Source organism: Sciurus carolinensis, chromosome 2 (assembly GCF_902686445.1).
Source record: "Sciurus carolinensis chromosome 2, mSciCar1.2, whole genome shotgun sequence".
In the NCBI taxonomy this organism is placed as follows: domain Eukaryota; kingdom Metazoa; phylum Chordata; class Mammalia; order Rodentia; family Sciuridae; genus Sciurus; species Sciurus carolinensis.
In genome coordinates, this window is record NC_062214.1 from 164,910,459 (window position 1) to 164,928,810 (window position 18,352).

General features: G+C 33.6%; 1 protein-coding gene across 9 annotated transcripts in view; it reads left to right on the forward strand.

The window, feature by feature from the left end:
- Fut8 (fucosyltransferase 8) overlaps nt 1-18,352 on the forward strand; it is a 311,483-nt gene that overhangs the window by 285,992 nt on the left and 7,139 nt on the right. For all 9 annotated transcript variants that reach the window (XM_047539070.1, XM_047539071.1, XM_047539068.1 and 6 more), the window contains 2 exons: nt 6,954-7,200; nt 9,001-9,177. In XM_047539070.1, coding sequence (XP_047395026.1) covers nt 6,954-7,200; nt 9,001-9,177 — 424 coding nt within the window. The remainder of the gene's footprint in view (nt 1-6,953; nt 7,201-9,000; nt 9,178-18,352) is intronic.

An 18,352-nucleotide genomic window follows, 5' to 3' on the forward strand; every position in this document is an offset into this window, starting at 1 on the left:
TTCTATTTGATCATTTGTTGAATATTTGGAAAAGATAAAAGCTGCTCATTGTTTTATTGCCTGTGATAAACAGCATGAATAAGATTTTTGGGAGAGAAAAATTTTTACTCACTGAAATGAGAGACTGTCATATATTTTTCAGAAAATATATTTTGGTAATTAATCTATTCCTCAGCCAAACTGTAGCTGGCTTCTTGAGAAATGTTCAATAGAATTATAATAGAATAAAAGAAATAACATTTTTCAAGAATTACTCCACATCATATATTGTGTTCAGCTTTTTATATGCAACATCTCATTTCATCCTTAAAATAACTTGAAGGCTGGTGTGGTAGCTCAGTGCTGGAGCACTTGCCTAGCGTGTGTGAGACACTGGGTTCAGTTCTCAGCATCACATATAAATAAACAAAATAAAGGTTCATTAACAACTAAAAAACATATTAAAAATAAAATAACTTGATAAGTAAGGTACTGTTAATCCCATTTTACAGGTAAAGTAATTGGGTTGATATTGAATATAACTTATTCATGACCACACAACTATTAAGTAATAAAAAATTTGAACATCAGTTTTTGTGATTCCAGAGTCCATGCTCTTAATCATTACATGGTACAGTCAAGGCACTTCATAAATCAGTATCATTTACCTCAATATATTTTGCCTAATGCCTCTCCCTTCTCCATTCTCCAAAAGGCCACAATTCTCAGCAATTTGCAGTCCTTAGAATAGTTATTGAATATACTGGTATCTAGCAACTATAACCATTCAAAGCAACTTATAGGAACAAAATATAAAACCTTACTCTGCCCCTGTCTGTCCATGTGGGTAGTGAGAACCCTCTTTAATGAGGTTTAAGTCTAGAATGGAGGCAACTATTCTAGTTCAGAGTCACCAAAAAGCTGCTAATAATCCTATTCTTTCCTGAAGTAAAATTTATATTGCAGGTAATGATGTCTTTTCAGAGGTCTTTCTCAACCCTATTCCAGACCTCTTTGCCTTGACTATTCTGAGCTTCATGAGTTCTGACTTCAAGAAAGTAAGTTCCCTTCCCTGAGTTCTGCTTCTCCCTGAAGTCAGAGTACTAACAGTTGCTGAATTATCAGCTAAGGAAGACTGTAAGTGCAGAAAATTCTGTGGACTGGCAACCCAAATCCTTCCACTCTTGAAATATTTTCTTCACATTAAAAACCTTTTTATTCATGGTAGATCTTAAGCTTGGATATGTAGTCTAGGAGAGACGATTATTCTAATTCACCTGTTCAACTTTTTCTGTCTTCTGTTATAAGAAATGACTAACTAATCCTTTGAAATGGGATTATAAATTGGCTAGCAGGGAAGAGAGGACTTCTCTAGAGATGCTTGCTCACAACTCTGCATATCCTCCCTATCAAAGAGCTATGCTCCAAAAAATTTTTGTCTAAAAAATCTTGCATAGTACAAAATGATAAAGGGTAACCTGAAACATCCTAACAACTCCTTCTCGTCCTACTGGCAAGGTTCATCTCTCCAGACTTTTCACTGTACATCCACTTATATGCATTTATAAATTTTTTAAATTTTACATAGCTAATGTCTTAATATACATATTATACCAGCACTTGAATTTAATGTTTAAAAATATATCTTGGAGTCATTACCATGATTAAATTTACACTATCTTTTTTTGTAGGGCACGAATTGGTCTTGCAGACTGGATGAATCATAATTTATTTAACATATTCTTTATTAATGGACATTTGAGTTCTTTTTCTCTTTGGACAAAAATCAAGTATTATTGAATGTTTATATAATTAAATATTAACTAATAAGGAAACATATTTTGTTTTTACATAGAAAGGTTCAGTATCATGGTGATAGTTCTTTCTAAATAATTTATATATATTATGCAATACCAGTGTAATTATAAGTGAAAAAAATCTATAAAAAAAAATTCTATATGTATTTGTAAAAAATACATGTTAAATCTATGTGTGTGTAAACATAAATACATGCACTGTTTCTTGACACTGGTTATTATGATTTCTGTTTATAAATTTTAAATTGAAAACATTTCAAATTAAAATACTTTGATTTTTTTCATATGGTGTTAGATATTATTATGTTTATTAAAATTTCTCTATTGAATTAAAAAAAAAAAGGGCTATGCTTCCTGCAGAGGACTGAGGCAAGTGAGGAAAGAGGGGAAAAGGAAGCTGTTGATAAAAAAGGTACAAGTTTCAGTTGGACTGAAAGAATAAGTTTTAATTATTTGTTGCCTTGCATGGTAACCACAGTTAATAATAATGTAGTTACCCCTCAGTATCCTAACCCTGAGGACCCCAAAATACCAAAATCCCCAAATCCATGGATGTTCAAATCCCTCAATATAAAATGTTATGGTATACAATAACCTACACAATCCCCCTTATACTTTAAGTCATCTCTTGATTACTTATAATTAACACAGCATAAATGCCATGTACATAGCTATTGAATGGTAGTGTTTATGGAACAAAATAGTAAAAACAAAAAAATCTGTATGTGTTCAGTATAGATGCAGTTTTTCTTCTTTCTTTCCACTTGTTTATTTTTGCAGTGCTAGCAGTCAAACCAAGGTCCTCACAAACACTTAACCACTGAGCTATACACCCAGCCCATTTTCAAATATTTTTCATCCAGAGTTGGTTGAATACAAGGATGCATAACCCACAAATATATGAAGAATTGTTTGTATTATGTATTTAAAATTGCTAAAAGAATCTACTTTTTTATGTTCTTCACAAAATAAGTTGTTGAGGTCACAGGTAAGTTAATTATTAACTTTACAGTGTATACATAGATCAAAACATTACATTGTGCTCCACAATACAAAATTATTATCAAGTGAAAATAATTTTTTAAATGTAGGCTTCATAAATTGGTATGTAGGATAAATAATGGAATAAACACTAGCGTGTGATCCTGGCCCTTTTATTAGCAGTATTATCTTTGAGAAGTTCACTTAACCTCTTAGTCTTTTCCTGTGTAAAATGAAAAAATTTAAATAAATCAGTGTTTCCCAAACTCTGAACCACTACAGATTCCTAGAGATGATTCAAGGTGGCATATGAGATCATTTCAGACAGTGCCTTGATACAACATTAAACATTGAATCACATAGTGGGAAAATTACTCCTTTTTTAAAGTCTTTTCTGATTATTTCAAAGAGAAGTCTCAATTTGGTATGAAAATATATTTAATAGCCCTTTAATACTGGATAATTGTTCACCTGGTAGGAGGCAGGGAGTTACTATGAATCCTCTATTCCTTTGAGAGTTTCTACAGAAATGAAGTAAATTTCATTCCTTAGAAGGGTAAAAATGCAGACATGCTTTGTGCTCTGTTTATCTCATTTCCCTTCCATTGGGAAATAGTATGTGATCCAACTAGTGAGTTTGGGAGGAGGAGCTAAACGTGAGGTACAGCCCTTTTTGGCTTCTTTGGCAATGTGGCCCATTCTCAGAGGCATGCTTCTCCTCCACCAAGCAGTAGACTTTGGTGACAAACACTGCTTAGCAAGCTCATGGTGCCATAAATCCAAACCACACAATCACATTCTGGCATTCATTCTTATTGGCTGTCAAGGTGATATTTTCTTATCTCTTATTTCTCTCTGTTTCTCATTTGGTTTTAAATTCACAAGAGATATAAAGAGAAAACAATTATCACCTTTTAAAACCTCACTAATTAAAAAAATAAATAAAAGCTCACTAATAATCTCCCCTTTTAATAAATCTGGCTTGGGCTCAGAGCCCTTTGTAAGCAATAGTATCCTTATAAAATTTAGCAACATGTTTAACCTCTGTAAAATAGATTCATTTAAATTTTAAAAGGTTTGTTAAGGTTTTTGGAATATTGAATAGTACAGGTGGTACATGATATGTTAGAGCATTCTTAGCCTTAGGATTGATGGGGACTAGAGGTCTGCTAAGCTTAACTGTACATTTGGAGAAACTCATCTGTTGGTTACAAGAATGGTAGGTCAGATACAGAAGTTAAGGAAAATGTCTATTAAAAGTCCTAAGAGTATAAGAAAACTTTGGTCTCTACCTGCAACACTCCATCTCTCCACAATCACAGTGTTGTAGTCAGCCAAGTTTAAGCAGTCTGCAGTATCTTTAATATAGATGTAGCTTCTTCAAAGAACTTCAGTTCCCTGTTTTCTGTCTTGAAGATGTAGTTTTCATTTCTTTCTAAAGGCTATCAATTGAGCTAACTATAAGGAAGTTGAGCCTTAGGGCAGTCAGAAGTTAATACTTTCATACAGATGAAATTTGGAACCAGTTATACTGAACATTTAGAATAACCTTGTTAGGAAGAAGTCACAAAGGGAAGAAAGCTTTACCTATTTTGCTTTCATTTATAGAAAGCGGAATTTATACAAGGGGCTGGGGACTGCCTTCCTTTATTTATCAGCTCATTTTCTCCATCATTTCAGATGTGGAATTGAGCAGCATATATCAAGTAAACCACTTATGGAACTTTGAAATAATACTTGAATGTTTATTATATTTGCAGAATTAAAAGCTTGGGACTAATGGGTTATAGAACTATGTTTCCCCTTACCCCTTTATTCTTTCTTTCTCATACATGTACTGTTTCTCTGATCATCTCCATATCAGGGAAAGCACCCTAGTTTTTCTTACTTTAGAGGACAGTATTACAGCTTAATTTAAAATGCATCTCACTCTTTCTCCTTACACTCTTAATTATACTTCCTCATCTAATTAAGGGGCCCAGATCTTTCTTAACTGGCACCCTAGATGAACTACAACACTGATGGTAAATACTGGTGATAAATTTTTATTACCATTTATTCATGCAACAAGTCATGTTTCAAGGATTTTGTTCTCAGAATCTTGAGATGAGTTTTACATATTAGAGACAGAGAAAATATTAACCAAAGGTTTTTAATTCTTGGTTGTACTCAGCTGACTTTATAATAACCATGTGGTTAGTTTTATTGACTACATTCCCAGATCTTTTAATTTATTTTATGTATGTATACACAGAGGGCAGAGGGAGAAAAACAGAAATAGATTGTTTCATACTGGTGAATACAGTTAAAACATGTTCTAGGTTTATTCTCTACAAGTATATATTTTTTAATGGTTCAATGATCACAATCTTAATTTTTTATATACAATGATAACATCTTAACTAGAGGTAATTTTGTATGTTCAGGGTAATATTTTCTGTTACTGAAAATTTAACTCAGTATATTTTCAGTTGCCAAAATCTCTCTACCTGATCTTTTTATCTTCTAGTTATTACTATGTTTTTGTAGTACTAAAAATTGAACCCAGGACCTCATATTTTGGCACCAGGGATTGAACGCTGGGGCACTCCACTGAGCCACATCCCAGCCCTTTTGATTTATTGAGACAGGTTCTCTCTAAGTTGCTTAGGGTCTCACTAAGTTGCTGAGGCTGCCTTTGAACTTTCAGTCCTCTTACCTCAGCTTCCCCAACGACTGGGATTATAGGCATGCCCCACCATGGCTGACTTCTTTAAAATTTTAATTTTTTAAAATTAATGAGATAGGGTCTCACTAATTTGCTTAGGCTGCCATAGAACTTGTGATCTTCCTGACTCAGCCTCTTAAGTAGTTAGAATTATAGGCAACTGTGTGGTCTTTAATATGTAAAGTAAACTATAGGAGTTCCTGACTGTTACCTTGTGGTTTATTCTTATCATTACATTATAAATTAGATAGAACAGCAATAACAGTAATGTATTAGCTTTGTATCACAGTATCAAAATATCTAGAAAAGACAGAAACATTGTGGTAGAAAGACATGGTGGGTGAAAGCTGATGCTCATCTCATGGCAGCCAGGAAACAGAGAAACAGACAGACAAAGGGAAAGGAAAGAAGAGCAGAAGACAAGATAATAGTCCCAAAGGGCATGCCCACAAGGACTCTTCAACTAAATCCCACCTCCTAAACTTTCCATTACCTCCCTGTAATACATTCAGCCATGACTCTATCAAGGGGTTAATTTGTTTACAAGGTCAGCACCCTCATGATCCAGTCACTTCCCCTGCCCCCGCAAAAAAAGCCCACCTGTGAACCTTGCATGTATTACAATGAGCCTTCAACACATGAATCTCTGGGGAACATTCCAGATCCAAACTATAATAAGTAATGATGTATAGAAAACAAGAGTAATCATCCTATATATAAATTAGATCTAAACTGTTTGAACTTTAATATCCAGGTAAACAAGCAACACAGATTGTTGGGACTGGGGATATAGTTCAGTTGATAGAGTGCTTGCCTTGCCCTGGGTTCAATCCTCAGCATGCAAAAACGAAAACAACAAAAATAAAAAACAAAAAACCCACAGATTGTTATTGTCATGGGTCTGTTTTGGCCAAAAAAATAAATAAATAAATAAATAAAATAAAATAAAATTTAAAATTAATTTTTATCTCTATAAGAGATAGATGCTTTGTTTATCATTATAATCTTTAGGTAGTCCCAGAGTGCTGTCATGAAAGTCATGCAAGAGCCATTTGCTATAATGACAGGCTGGAAGTTTTGAATAACTTTGTCTAATTCCAAAACAACAGAAACAGAAAAACAGAACTTTGGCAGCTGTCTGGGTCTATGAGCAATATGACCATTCTCTGATTAGATACTTTGAATGCTGATACCATCCTTATCTAGGGTTTAAGGTAATAATATGAGAGCATGATAGAAATTTTCAGAAAATGTCATGTACTTAAGAAGCAGACCAACCTACAGGTGTTCAGCTCTGTCCCATTTGCTCTGGGACCTTAGATAAGTTACTTAATCTCCTCAGTAGAGTGAAAACTTTAATACTTATTGAGAGTTGCTGTGAAGACGAAAGCACCCCGTGTGAGTTGTTGTGGCAGGGGAGATAAATGAGGAATAAAGTGTGGTGATGCTATATTTTGATATTCTGTTAGGTGAAGTGAAGGACAGAGTTGTTCAAGTGGTGGAGCTCCCCATCGTGGACAGTCTTCATCCTCGTCCTCCTTATCTACCCTTGGCTGTACCAGAAGACCTTGCAGATCGACTCCTGCGAGTTCATGGTGATCCTGCAGTGTGGTGGGTGTCTCAATTTGTCAAATATTTGATCCGCCCACAACCTTGGTTGGAAAAGGAAATAGAAGAGGCCACCAAGAAACTTGGCTTCAAACATCCAGTTATTGGGTAAGAATCTGATTCTTTTCCCTCAAATAGTGATATATAATAATGATATATAAAATTTTTGCCCTCTATTTTGACCTTTACAATACATAGTTTAATTTCCATTGCCCCATTAAAAACAGGTTTCAGAGTTCATGTTAGGACACAGGGAGAATATTCTTCTTTTGTTCACTTAGAACAGTACTAAAAATTGCTTAGTACTGCTTTGTAATGCTTCTCTTTTTTCCACTCTTAATATTACAGATCTCCTTTGTTTTTATTTTCATATTTTCCACTCCACATCTTCCTTCATGTTTTAGTCTTTACAGAGAAATTACTGAACACTATTTTAAATGTTTTAAAAGTTAGTGCTAAAGAAGATACATAGGTGAAATCAGAATATTAAATAGTGTTTCAATGCATGAAACTTTTCACTGAAATTCAGTGGAATCATTCTTTCTGCCCCATGTCATCTCTATAGAGCACACTAAACAATTTCAATTTCCTAAGAAAAGCAATGTAGGAAGAATAATAGAATGAATTGGACATTATTGCCCTTTGTACATATATGACTTCACAACCAGTATGATCCTAAATCATGTACTACCAGAACAATGAGAAGCTATGTACGATGTGTCAAAGTGCATTCTACTGTCATGTACAACTAATTAGAACAAATAAATAAATAATAATAATAAAATTAAAAGATTGTGGGAAAGAAAAGATGACAGAATAGATGTTCCTATGATCTTATCCATATCTGGACTATAATCTGGAATGCAAAGGAAAGAATGCAAATCATAAAGATGGCAGAGTAACATCAGTGAAACAAACCTTCACACCCCATAATAGAGCTGGCCTTTGACTTGGCCTGAGGTATGCCCAAGACTGCAACTTAAAGGAAACAAATCTACCATTTCCCTTTTTCTACTTAGGGATAGTGATTTATTAATGGGTGGCTCTAGGGGGCAAATTGAAGGAACCTTAATTATGAAAACAAAATATGATTATTATTATTATTTCCACTGAAATTACTTTAGAAGCACTAAGATAGGAGAAGACTGTGTAAATCAGTGTATTATTCAGTGCAGGATGATATAAATCTGCATATCCAGTTTTACTATTTTAGGCCTTTTCTTAAATAGGATAGATGAGATCTGTATCTGCTTACATTTAATAAGTGAAAAACAGAAAGGAAACACATTAGAAACACAACAAAAGGCCTGGAATGACTCCGTGAACCTAAAATAGTAAAAGTCCTTAAAAGGTTTGCCCTGCCTCTTCCTATAGGAAAAGTCCAAGTAGTCTTTGTTTTCCTTGACAACTTTAAATTCTGTAAGCTGGCAGTTAAAATAACTCCACAAGATTAAACAAAGAAAAAGAAAAAAATTGGCATCAGAATGTGACAAACACTATCTTTAATGTTCTATAATAACAACAGTGACAACTCATCATTTTATTCTCAAAACCCTTAAGATTTAAATTCTTTTTTTTTTTTTTTTTCTGGATATCTACTGGGTATTTTGCTCCCTAGTATGAAGTGTGACTCTGAAATCTCTCACTTAACCTGCTACACCAATTACTTTCTCTATAATAGAGCATTCTTCAAAAGCTTTACTTATTTTCTAATTCTTCTCATATTGTATAGTATGCAAATATATTAAAATGTGAGGGTTTTTAATATTTATTTTTTCTAATTGTGAGAATAAAGGAAAATTAGTTTAAATTGTCATGATGCCACCATGACTAGAGATATAAATTGAGTACCCTAAAAGCACCAAATCAATCAATACATTATCAGCAGAATCTGAATTTCTCCCCCAGAGTCCATGTCAGACGCACAGACAAAGTGGGAACAGAAGCAGCCTTCCATCCCATTGAGGAGTACATGGTGCATGTTGAAGAACACTTTCAGCTTCTCGCACGCAGAATGCAAGTGGATAAAAAAAGAGTTTATTTGGCCACAGATGATCCTTCTTTATTAAACGAGGCAAAAACAAAGTAAGTTAGACCATCTAGTGGTTCTAGAGTGGGATTGTCTCTTTTAATTGGAAAGAATCCTTAATTCCTGTGACTTGTGATTCTTGTTCTAATATTATTACTAATTATTTGTATTTAAAATTCAAATGACTGTGTACTTGCTTAACTCTTAATCTAATCAAAGCATACTTTATTAGCCATATCTGATATCTTGAAATAAGACATCCAAAATGAAGTAGATCATTGGTTACACATCTTGAGCATTCATCACTGTCATCATTAAACACAATTCCCCCTTCTTGGTACCAAAGTCTATCCATTTGCTCAAGCTTCCACAATAAAATACCATATACAGAGTGGTTTAAATGACAGAAGTTTATTTCTCACAGTTCTGTGGACTGAGAAATCTGTGATCAGTGAGGTAGATTTCGTTCTAAAGCTTTTCCCTTGGCTTGTAGGCAGCTGCCATCTCACTGTGTCCTCATTTGATCTCTTTTTTGTGTGTGTCAGAAGAGAGCAAGCCTCAAGTTCCTCTCTTGTAAAGATGCTGATCCTGTCGTGATGGTCCCAGCCTCTTGAACTCATCTAACCCTAATTACCTCCCAAAGGCCAAGTACCAATTAGAAACTCAACATGTGAATTTGGGGGTAACATAAACATTCAGTACATAATATTAATCAACTTTACAGAACTACTAGTAATAAAGCAAAACACACCTGATACTTGCCCGTTTGATCTTATTATCTTCATAACAATTACAGGCAACTGAACACATGTATAGAAGTTTTTTGTTTTAAAATTTTCTGAAATTTGAAAGTTATACTAAGGAAAGGTAAAGAACCAAAGAATGAATTTTTTAAGTAGAGAAATAAAGTCAACTATTATGTATTGAATAATAATGATCATTTTTTGAACCTGCCTATATTTCAGGCACTGTAACTAGATATGGGGATGCCATGATAAGCAAGGTATTACCTCCTCTTAAGGAATTCCTAATCTAGTGCGGGAACAATCATACTACAGTGTGATTAATACTATAGGATTAACCAGGAGCAGTGGCACATACCTGTAATCTCAGTGGTTTAGGAGGCTAAGGTAGGAGGATCACAAGTTCAAAGCCAGCCTTAGCAACTGTTAGGGTTTGGATACAAGGTGTCCCCCAAAAGCTCACATGTGAGAATGCAGGAAGGTTCAGAGGAGAAATGATTGAGTTTTAAGAGTCTTAACCCAATCAATGAATTAATCCCAGATGGGATTAACTGAAGTTGTACAATGTGGCTGGAGGAGGTGGGAATTGGAGCATGGCTATGGGGTATATATTTTGTATCTGGAGAGTGGAATCTCTCTCTCTCTCTCTCTCTCTCTCTCTCTCTCTCTCTCTCTCTCTCTCTCTCTCTTCTCTGCTTCCTGATGATACAAGCTGCTTCCCTCTGCCACACTTTTCTGGCAGGATGTTCTACCTCACCTCCAGCCCCGAGGATTGAGGCTGGCCTTCTGTTAGACCAAGATCTCTAAAACTGTGAACCCTCAAATAAACCTTTCCTCCTCTATAATTGTGCTGGTCAGATCATTTAGTCATAGCAGTGAAAAAGCTAACTAAAACAACTACTTAAGGAGGCTCTAAGCAATTTAGTGAGACCCTGTCTCAAAATTGAAAATAAGTAATAAAAGAGCTGGGAATGTGGCTCAATGATTAAGTGCCTTGGGTTTAATCCCTAGTACCAGTAATAATAGTAATAGCAATAATATAATATATTATGTTATAATATATTATAAAATAATAATATTATTATAATAATATAACAGGGTCTTATGAAAACAGACAAAGCACTGATTCTAATTAGAAATTTCTCATCATAAGATCTGAGTGAACCTGAGGTTGACCATTATTTACCATCCGTAAATAAAGGTTGTATTAAATATAAACAAAAAATGGGAAAGACAATAGAATGAAGTGGACATAACTTTCCTATGTTCATACACAAATACACAAAAGTGTAACTCCACATCATGCACAACCCCAAGAATGGGAAATTATATTCCATGTGTGTATGATATGTCAAATTACATTCTACTGTCATGTATAACTAAATAGAACAAACAAAATAAAAAAGAAAAATGAATAAGAATACACACACACACGAACACACATATACAAAAGTAGGAAACAGTGGAAAATAAAATTGTGGTCTTACTTCTGCTCTGATACCATATCTTCCAGAAATCATTCCTGAATCTTTGACTGAGTTATGTCCTTTCTCTGCACATTCCTCTGTTATAAAGCATAGCACTTGTTTACATCTGCCTTCCTCACTAGATTACATATACTTTATTCAGAAGGCCTATCTTTAGTCTGTGCCCAGTACAAATTGAATTGAGTTTATTTTGATATCATCAGTTTGAAAACATTTTATTAGCTATGAATGAATTATTTAAACCATTTGGCTATCTAATATATTTCTTAGTTCCCTTTTTCTGTCACAAGTGGGATAGGGAAAAGAAGCAAAGTCAGAATATGCCTATAATGCTGGTAATACTCCAGGTCCTAGTGTATACACATAAAGAACTAAGAAATTCATCACCCAAATGTGAGAATGAATTAATATTAGGTTTAGGGATTAAATAAGCATTTGGGCACAAAACAATAAAAATTTTCACATTATTTTTCAATTTAATGTTTGGATGTATTAGAAACAAAGTAGAAATAGTTCACCATGTTCTCTCATTTTAAAACACCATATTAAATTTGTAGCTTGGTTGAAGAAAAGGATATTAATTTTTTCTACTCTTTCACTTATTCTTGAATGCATCATGAATTTTGATTAGCAAAATAATTCATGTTCATGAGAAAATATGGAAATTGGTAAATAAAAACCAAGGAAACAGTATCACCCATAGTCCCATTATTCACTGCAACAACTGTATAAGTATTGACATGTTCCTTCCTATTATTTATATAGTCATATTTTAAATAGTTTATCTAATTTTATGTATTTGGACTCTTTTTTTATACCTAATATTAAATTAGACCCACTTTTAAGGTCACTAAAATAGTTGTTTATTTATTTGGAATAGACAAATAATTGTGCATACTTATGGGTTATTATGTAAGGCTTTGATTTGTGTACTCACTATCATCAGTAATTAATATCTATAACCTCACCAAGTTACTGATTTTTTATGATGAGAATGTTAAAAATGTATTATTTTAGCAACTTTTAAAGATTCCATACATTATTATTAACTGTGGTCTCCATATAATGCCATAGATTCCTAAAACTTAGTGTTCCAATCTAATAGAGACTTTGTACCCTTTTATCAATATAAGTCCTTTTCCCATTCTTCCTCTTCTCCCATACCCTCACCCTGTCTCTCCAACTTCTGGTATCCATCTTTCTGCTCTGTTTCTGTGAGATCAACCTTTTAGATTTGACATATAGATGAGATCATACAATATTTGTCTTTCCATGCCTAGCTTTTTTCACTTAGCATAATGTCCTCCATTTTCATTCATATTGTCACAAATGACAGAATTTCCTTCTTTTTAAGGCTATATAGTATTCCATAACATACACACACACACACACACACACACACACACACACATATATGTGTGTGTGCATTCACATTTTCTTTATCCACTGATGAACATTTAAGTTGCTTTCATATCTTGGCTGTTATTAATGCTGAAATGCACGAAGTTCCCCTTTTCTCCACATCCTTGACAATACTTGTTATCCTTTGTGTTCTTGCTTATAGCCATCCTACCAGGTGTGAGGATGAAAAAATCATATCCCGTTATGACTTTAATTTGCATTTTCCTGATGATCAGAGATGTTGAGCATTTTTTCATATATCTATTAGCCATTTGTATCATCTGTTTTAAGAAATGCCTGTTCAGATCCTTAGACTTTTTTCTTTTTTTCTTTTTTTCTATATAGTGCTGGGGATTAAACCTAGGAATCTTATACATGCTAGCCAAGACTCTTCTACTGAGCTATATCCACATATCCCCAACCTCAATTCTCATTGCTATTTTTTAATCAGGTTATTTTTTGCTATTGAGTCTTTGAGTTCCTTTTATATTTTAAAGATTAACCCCTTACCAGATGTATGGTTTGCAAATATGCTTCCAAATCTCTTGGTCGTCTCTTCATTCTGTTAATTATTTCTTTTGCAGTATAAAATCATTTAAATTTGATATAATCCCCTTTGCATATTTTTGCTTTTGTTGCCTATGCTTTTAGAGTCCTAGCCAAGAAACAATTGCCCAGACCAAAATCATGGAGCTGGGGGGTTTTTGTTTGTTTTATTCTAGTGGTTCTTCAGTTTTTGATCTTACATTTAAGTCCTTTATCCACTTTGAGGTTTTTTGGTTTGGGGTTTTTTTTGCATGTGATGGGAAATAAAGATCTGCTTTCATTCTTCTATTAGATTGGAGAACTAAGTTTTAGTACTGCATGTGGAGAACCAGCTTTCCCAATGCAATTAATTAGATGGTCTCTCATTTCCTCATTGTGTATTCTTGGAACTGTTAGTGAAAATCAAGAGACCATAAATACTTCAATTTATTTGGAGGTTTGTAGTCTCACCCATTGGTCATTGTGTCTGTTTATGCTAGAAACATGCTGGGTTTTGTTTCAGTTTTTGTTGTTGTTGTTTGTTTGTTTTTGTTTTTGCAGGGGGGTATTTTGTTTGTTTGTTTTAGAGGAGAAAATGGTTCACAGTTTCAGAGGTCTCAGTTCATGGACAGCCTACTCCATTGCTCTGTGCCCAAGGTCAGGCAGAACATCATGGTGGAAGGGTGTGGTGGAAGAAAACAGCTTAGGACATGACTACCAGGAAGCAGAGCCTATTTGATTGCAATAGGCTATTTTGAGTACTATAACTTTGTAATACATTTTGAATTCTGGAAGTGTAATTCTTCCAGTTTTGTAGAGTTTTTGCTCAAGATCGTGTTGGTTATTTGGATTCTTTTTATGGTCCCATACAAATTTTAGGATTGTTCTTTTTCTATTTCTGTGAAAAATAGCATTGGAATTTTGATACAAATTACATTGAATTTGTAGATTACTTTGGATAGTATGAGCATTTTAACAATGTTAATTCTTCCAATCCATGACCACTGGCTGTATTTTCATTATTTTGTATGTCTTCTTCAGTTTCTTTCATCAGTGTTTTATAGTCTTCAGTATACAGGTCTTCTACCTCCTTGGTTAAATTTACTTGTAAATTTTTTTTTTTTTTTTTTTTTTTTTTGGTGCTATTGTAAATAGGATTGTTTTCTTAATTACTTCTTTGGATAGTTTGTTGCTAGTATATAGACATGCTACTGATTTGTGTTCATATTTTGTAATCTGAAACTTCACTGAATATACCAGTTCTAAGAAATTCTTGGTAGATAGAGTCTTTAAGGGTGTGTGTGTGTGTGTGTGTGTGTGTGTGTGCGTGCATGTGCACATATAAACAGCAGATAGATAATTTCACTTTTTTATGTTGATGCCTTTTATTTCTTTTTCTTATCTAATTACTCTGGCTTGTACTGCTAGTACTATGTTGAATAGATTTGGTGAGAGTCAACATCCATGTGTAGATATATTTCTTCTATAGCTATTTTTTGAGAATTTATAATGAACATGTTGAATTTTGTCAAGTGCTTTTTCTGCATCTGTTGAGATAATCATGTATTTTTTTATATTTATTCTGTCAGTACACTGTATAACATTTATTGATTTATATATGTTAAACCATCCTTGCATTCCTAGGATAAATCCCATTTGATCATGGTAGTGATCTTTTTAACGTGCTATGGAATTCAGTTTGCTAGTATTTTGTTGAGGATTTTTTCATCTTCAATGAAAATGAGGATTTTTTCCTCTTCAGTTTTTGGGAAGGGTTTGAGACAGGTTGGTATTAGTTCTTTAAATGTTTGGGCTTTCTTTAAAAAGGAGATTTTTTTGTTTTGTTTTGTTTTTTAATTATTTTATCTCTTTACTTGTTATTGTTGTCTTCAGATTTTCTGTATCTTCCTGATTCAGTCTTGGTGGGTTGTATGTTTCCAGAAATTCATCCATTTCTTCAAGGTTATACAATTCGTTGGTGTATACATGTTTATAGTAGTCTCTTGTGCTCCTTTGTATTTCTTTGGTATCAGTTGTAACGTCTCCTCTGTCGTTTCTGATTTTGTTTTTGTGTGTCTGTGTTCTCTGGTGGTATGTGCGTATATATTTACAATGGTTATAACTTCTTGAGAATTGATCCCTTTTGTTATTATATAATGATTTTCTTTTTCTCTTTTTACAGTTTTTGACCTGCCCCTTTTGTCTGATATAAGTATAGGATACCACTGCTTTCTTTTGGTTTCCATTTGCTTGGAATATTTTTGTTTATTCCTTCACATTCAGTCCTTGTGTGTCCTAAGTGGTGAAGTGTAAACTGTATGGATCTGCTCTTACTTGACCAAGCATTCCCCTAACATTAGGCAGTTAGATTATTTCCAGTTTTTTACTTTTATAAATAATGACACAAAATATGCCTAAAATTATCTACATTATTTCATTAAACTATATTTCTAGACTTCAAAGTATTTAAATAAAATGTTACAAATATTTTATAGCTTTGATCCAATACCACAACATGACATTTTTATACCAAGCCACTCTTACATTACAGTTAGTAGTATCTATATGGACTGAGGAAATAGCAAAACTTGAATTTCCTCATTTTAGTCTGTAGCTATAACTCCTTTCCCTGTGGTAGTTTAGAAAGTAGTTTTCTCCATATTCTAAGTGTAGTGGTAACATTTTATACATAATTTTTCCTCTTTGAAAATGCTTTCATTTTAATTTTCCAAATCATTTCAAAGATATTCTCAGGAATTTAAAACTGTTTTTCTCCTTCATTCTTTACTTAAGTGTTTTTCAACTCTGAATTAATTCTGCTCTGAACCTTTCACAGTTGGTTTGATACTTAAGCATATTACAAAACTTCTGCATTTTAGGAAACCAAAAGAATGAATTAGCCTTACAAGAGAGATTATGTCCAAGGTTATCATTGTAAGACTTATGTTTCAAGAGTAAACAGAGATAGAAGAACAGAAATGATGCATAGGCTTTACACAGCAAAAGGAGAAGCCATTTTCTGGGTAGCTAATCCTTTGAAAAAGGAGTCAAGATAGCTTTATACATATGGCTTCTATGTATCATTAGTCCTTGCTGCATGGTTTTATACCTCATGTTTCTCTAAATTAAGACTGAGTTCATCCACAGGATCTTAGCATAGACATAACAGTAACTGTATCAGTCATACTAATGTGGCAATCAATATTTCTCTTAAGAAAATCACTACTAGAGTGTTCAAATCACAGAATCATTGGCAGTTAAAGAAATAAGAACTATTAACTTATCTATCAATATTGTTTTCAAAGACTTTGGAAAGTGGGGGTAGGGGTAAAACAGGAAGATAAATAAGCCTTTAAAAACCTCCCAGGTAGGCTGGTATAACTCAATGGTAAAGTGCTTGCCTAGAATGTGCAAGGCCCTGGGTTCAATCCCTAACACTGAAAAAAAAAAACAAAAAAAAACAACTCAGATATGTAGTTTGTTCTTTATCAAAAATTCTGGATGAGCTCTTTCTAAAGTACATTGAAATGAATAGAGGCAAGAAAAATGTTTAAAAGTTTTGCCAAGTATTTGGTTGCCCTGTGAAACAAAGAATCAACATGAATGGTATGTTTGTTTATTATTATATTGAATTCTCTGCAAGACACAGTACAGGGCACTAGGAATACAAATAGAAAAACAAATAAAAGATAATATGTGATTTCTTACCTCAGAGACTATCTAACTGAAAAACAATACATACATGCAACAAATAATTACAGCATAGTTAAAGAAGTGTCCTGAAGGAGTCTTATACCAGATATCACAAAGAATAGTATCTCCATCAGTCTAGAGAAAGATTTCAGAAATGAAAATGTGATATTAGTTTATGACTTCAAGCTAGTCCTTTTGTGGGTGATATAAAAATATAAATTTCTGCAACATATAAAAACACTTATTTTTATCATTACCAATCTCTGAAACCAAGATGGAAAAATATCTCTGCTGACATACATGAAGACAAGTAGTATATTTGTGCAGAAAATTTCTTCTATTATTCACTTAATTTTTTCTACTCTTGGTATCCTTCATGATGCCATCATTTGTATATAAAATCCTTTTGATTTGATTCTAAAGAGGGTCCTTTACGTTAGGAAGTTCATTAATGTTTGTGTCACTTCTCAGTAATTGAATTACTCCTTTCTTTGTTTTGCTGAGTACCCAAACCATGCTGACAAAGTAGTCTTTATTCAAGGATAAAACCTAAACTGGTATTATCAGTTTGCCTTCTCTTCTCTCCTTCAGCATTTTCAAATATATTTGTTACTTTTTCTGCCCCCTCCCTGGGTATGTAACTCCACAGGGTTCATATTAAAAGTATTTCTTGTTGTTTTCTTTTTAGAACAATGTAACATTTTCTTCATTTCCCTGTTCTAAGCTGAGGAGGGCAAAATGTCAAAAATCATAAGACAAATAGATCTGAGCACTGAACCAGCCTGCAAAGATGCTCAGACTTTGCCTTTACAATTAGTATTAGGAGGTAATGAGAAGGAGCTCCTTGGTGGCCACAAAATGAAAAGTCTGAAGCGACTGTTAGGGGATTAGCATAAAGTCCCACACAAAGGTATCACTCAACTGTTGATGTATTTTTTCAGACAACATGGTTCAGAATGCAAGGTACTATGATACAAAGAAAAATAAGTCATGGTCCGAACATTTGGGGAACACTGTTTGGAGGACAGACACATAAACCAATTCCTGATGTTTCCATTTCTAAAGTAAGACTTATCATTCTTTCAGGAAATACTCTTTCATCCTCCTGTTACCTTCCAGATTCTCCTTTAGGTGCTGAGAATAATACAGTGATCAGAACAAGTAAAATGCCTCCCTCTATAGAGCATATGTTACAGTTAAGGATGATGGAGGTGGGGAATGAATGGATGCAGATAGTAAACAAATAGTAAACAGATATTATGTCAGTTGACAATAAGCACCATGGAGAAAAACTAAGCAGATAAAAGGGACAGGGATTGCCAAACTCCTCACTAATGGGGTGATATTGAGCAGAAATCTAAATAAGTAAGGGAAAAAATTAA